General features: G+C 50.5%; 1 protein-coding gene across 1 annotated transcript in view; it reads right to left on the reverse strand.

Annotated features, from left to right (window-relative positions):
• Positions 1-3238, reverse strand: part of LOC107107642 (pre-mRNA cleavage complex 2 protein Pcf11-like) — a gene marked incomplete at its 3' end in the record, with an annotated part of 23212 nt that overhangs the window by 19802 nt on the left and 172 nt on the right. Inside the window, 1 exon segment of the mRNA XM_015407943.1 lies at positions 14-477. Coding sequence (XP_015263429.1) covers positions 14-477 — 464 coding nt within the window.

Consider the following 3238-nt stretch of genomic DNA (forward strand, 5'->3'; position numbering starts at 1 on the left):
CCGGGTCTCTGGCCCGCCCCCGGGCCGCCTGTCCCTTCGGGTAGGCGGGGCGGCTCTCTGCCGGGCCGGGCCGGGCCTCCCCGTCCGCAGCCCAGACGCCTCCGGCCTCGCTCGCTCTCCCCTCGCGCCAGGCCGGGCGGAGGAAGGCGCCTCCCCTGACATCCCGCCGGGTCTCTGGCCCGCCCCCGGGCCGCCTGTCCCTTCGGGTAGGCGGGGCGGCTCTCTGCCGGGCCGGGCCGGGCCTCCCCGTCCGCAGCCCAGACGCCTCCGGCCTCGCTCGCTCTCCCCTCGCGCCAGGCCGGGCGGAGGAAGGCGCCTCCCCTGACGGCGGGCCTCTCTTTCTCTCCCTCCCCCCTCGGTCCGTGGCGGCGGCAGCACCTACGGGCAGCTGTGGCGGGAGGCGCGGGTGGCGCTGGCGGAGCTGCTGGAGACGGAGCTCCGGCCCAGCCGCCGCCTTTCTCGGCCTCTCCTGCCCGGCTGCGAGGGGGGAGGGGCGCGCCGGGACGCGCAGACCCAGACCCCCCACACACACACCGCCGGCCACGGGAAAAGGACGCCCAGAGCGCGTCTCCAGGCCCCGCCAGGAGGTTGGCATATGCGCTCGCCTAGAGCGCAGGACAACCTCGGGCCGGCCCTGGTTAGACGCATGTAGAAACCTCTGATCCTGGTATGGTGATCAGCATGGTTTACTGGTACACAACAAAAGACAAAGACTAACGGCTGGCTGGCCAACTATATACACACCTGGGACACTCCCCTAAATCTCCCGCCACAGTCCTATTGGTTCCCCAGTGGAGAGACTAGGAGCCTAGTCTCCATTGTTCCTACAGAGTCAAGCTCGGGGGTATTCGCTGGCCCCTGGTGGCGTTCAGCGGACATAACACTCCCCCCCATCTATCTGCTTTCTTTCCACCTCTTTCTTTCCACCTTTCTCTCTCTCTCTCCCCCTTCCTCCCCCTCCCCATCTATTTACGCTCTCTCTCTTTCCTTCCACCTCTTTCATTCTTTCCACCTCTCTCTCTCTTAGGTTCCCTTGCTCAAAAGCCAGTCAAGTCCGACTCTAGGGTTGCGGTGCTCATCACCGTTTCAAAGCCGAAGAGCCAGCGCTGTCTGAAGACGTTTCCGTGGTCATGTGGCCGGCATGACTAAACACCAAGGCGCACGGAACGCTGTCTCTCTTAGACAAATAAATATCATTGGACAAATAAATCTCATTATCAATATCTGTTTTTACTCCTGTCATGAGCTGTGTAGGCCTCTAGAGATCTGTGCATGACTGGGAGAAAAGCCTTAGGCCTATGGCCCTGGAGAGGCCTGTGTGGTAGTAGAAAGCAAGCTGCCTACAATTCCCACAATGCCTAGAACCAGCAGCAACCAATGGGGATACGGGAAGTCTCTGAGGAGAGGTGCTCTTATACATGGTGGTCAGTTTAACTGACCTTTTCTCTGCGGTCTTGCCTCACAGAGGAGCAAACTGAGGAGACTGGTCTGGGAAAAAGTTCCCTCACTGGGAGAGAGAGTACAGAACAAGCCTGGTTTATAGAGGACTGTAGGCCTGAAGTAGTAACAGTTAAAGTGAAGTAGTTAGTCGTGTTAGGTTTGATTATTTTTCCTTTAAGCACTGTTCTATCTTTAAAGCACCTTGCCTTATTTGCCTTGCCCCAGTCTTGTTTTAATAAACCATTGTTTTATTCTCTGCCTGGTCATCACGCCTGTGTTCTCTGGGCTGTAAAAGGGCCATTTTGATTGGGCTTGGGAAGGTACTCTGGACCTTCTCAAGGGACCGAAGTCCAGGGTGGTGGCAGCGGTGTCATGACAACCCCTTCGTTTCTATTTTTGGCAGTCTCATTTAATGTTAATAAAAAGCAAATTTGCGTATTTTTCAATAAAAACACGCGTGTAATATTTGTTCATGTCTTGCGGCTCTCAAACATCTGACATTTATTCTGTGTGGCTTTTACATTAAGCAAGTTTGGCCACCCCCTGTTCTAGTTATTTGTTTGCACTACCTGGAGGTTGGCAACCCTATATCTCAGTATTGATCCTTAAAATGGGGATCACCTTTGCAATCCTTCTCAAGTTCATGTGATGTTCGTGCCTTCTGGTAATCTGATGCACGCTGGGAAAATACAAATAATGCTTATTTTCCCAGAAGGATGGAAGATTCTGTCTCTCTGGCCTGCCATGTGTCATTCCTCCAGGAACAGAACTCACCAGATGCGCCAACCTGTACTTAAAATTAAACCAAAACAAGCTCTAATTACCTTTCCGAGACACACTGAGAATCCACTGGGGAGCCATTTTACATCGGTAGACACAACCCTGGTAGTTTGTGTGCTGGTAAAAGGTGGATTTCTTCCACTCTTCCAGAGTGCGTTTATTATTATTTTTATTTCATTTTCTATATAGACTACAAACTATAATGAAAAAGGGAGGTGTACTACATTTAAGGGATAAAGAAAAGATAACCACTACTACCTAAAAACCCAAGAGAGGAGATCCTCAAATTAGCTTATATACAATGCCAAATCTTCAAATGCTACGTTAGATGAACTTAGTCAGACATGCTTTTATAACGTTTAAGTCTTAAATTTTACTGTTGTGGAAAAAACCCTCAGCATCCCCATATTAAAAATAACAAAACAATATTTATCAGAGGCACCATTCAGAGTCCTTCAACCCTTACTTTTTCTTATCTTGCCTCTTACGCAGTTTGTAAGGACTTTTAGGAGCCACTGCCCCCTTCTAAGACAGAGAGTCCTCTCCAGAAGACCCCGAGTCCAGCTCACCGCTGGACTTACTGTCCTTTTTCTTCACCTTTGAGTAGTGTCATCAACCTCTTTCACCTTCTCAGCTGTTTGGTCCATGATTTTAAGAGTCTCATTGAGTTGTGTTTGCTGAGTGGTGAAAGTTTGAAGGTTATGCATTCTGGGTATAACCATCTGTAACTGATTGTTTTTGTTTGAAGAAAAAGAATTAAATCTTTGTATTTCTTTCTCCGTTGTCTTATTTCAAATGGAATGTCTTTCAGGATCCGAAAAGTACTGTCCCCAATTTTCAAAGGTGCCCCCGCCGTCGCTCTTAGGATGCAATCCCTCACGTGTCTCTTCGAGAATCTCATTACAATTTCCTCAGGCAGATTATTCTTCTTTATGTATATGGAGTAGGACCTATAGACCACATCCATTTCGCTCATAAGATAGTCCGCCTTCATATCTGTCACTGGGGCCAATGCTTC

The sequence above is a fragment of the Gekko japonicus genome, unplaced genomic scaffold, assembly GCF_001447785.1.
Source record: "Gekko japonicus isolate JY-2015 unplaced genomic scaffold, Gekko_japonicus_V1.1 scaffold6000, whole genome shotgun sequence".
In the NCBI taxonomy this organism is placed as follows: Eukaryota; Metazoa; Chordata; class Lepidosauria; order Squamata; family Gekkonidae; genus Gekko; species Gekko japonicus.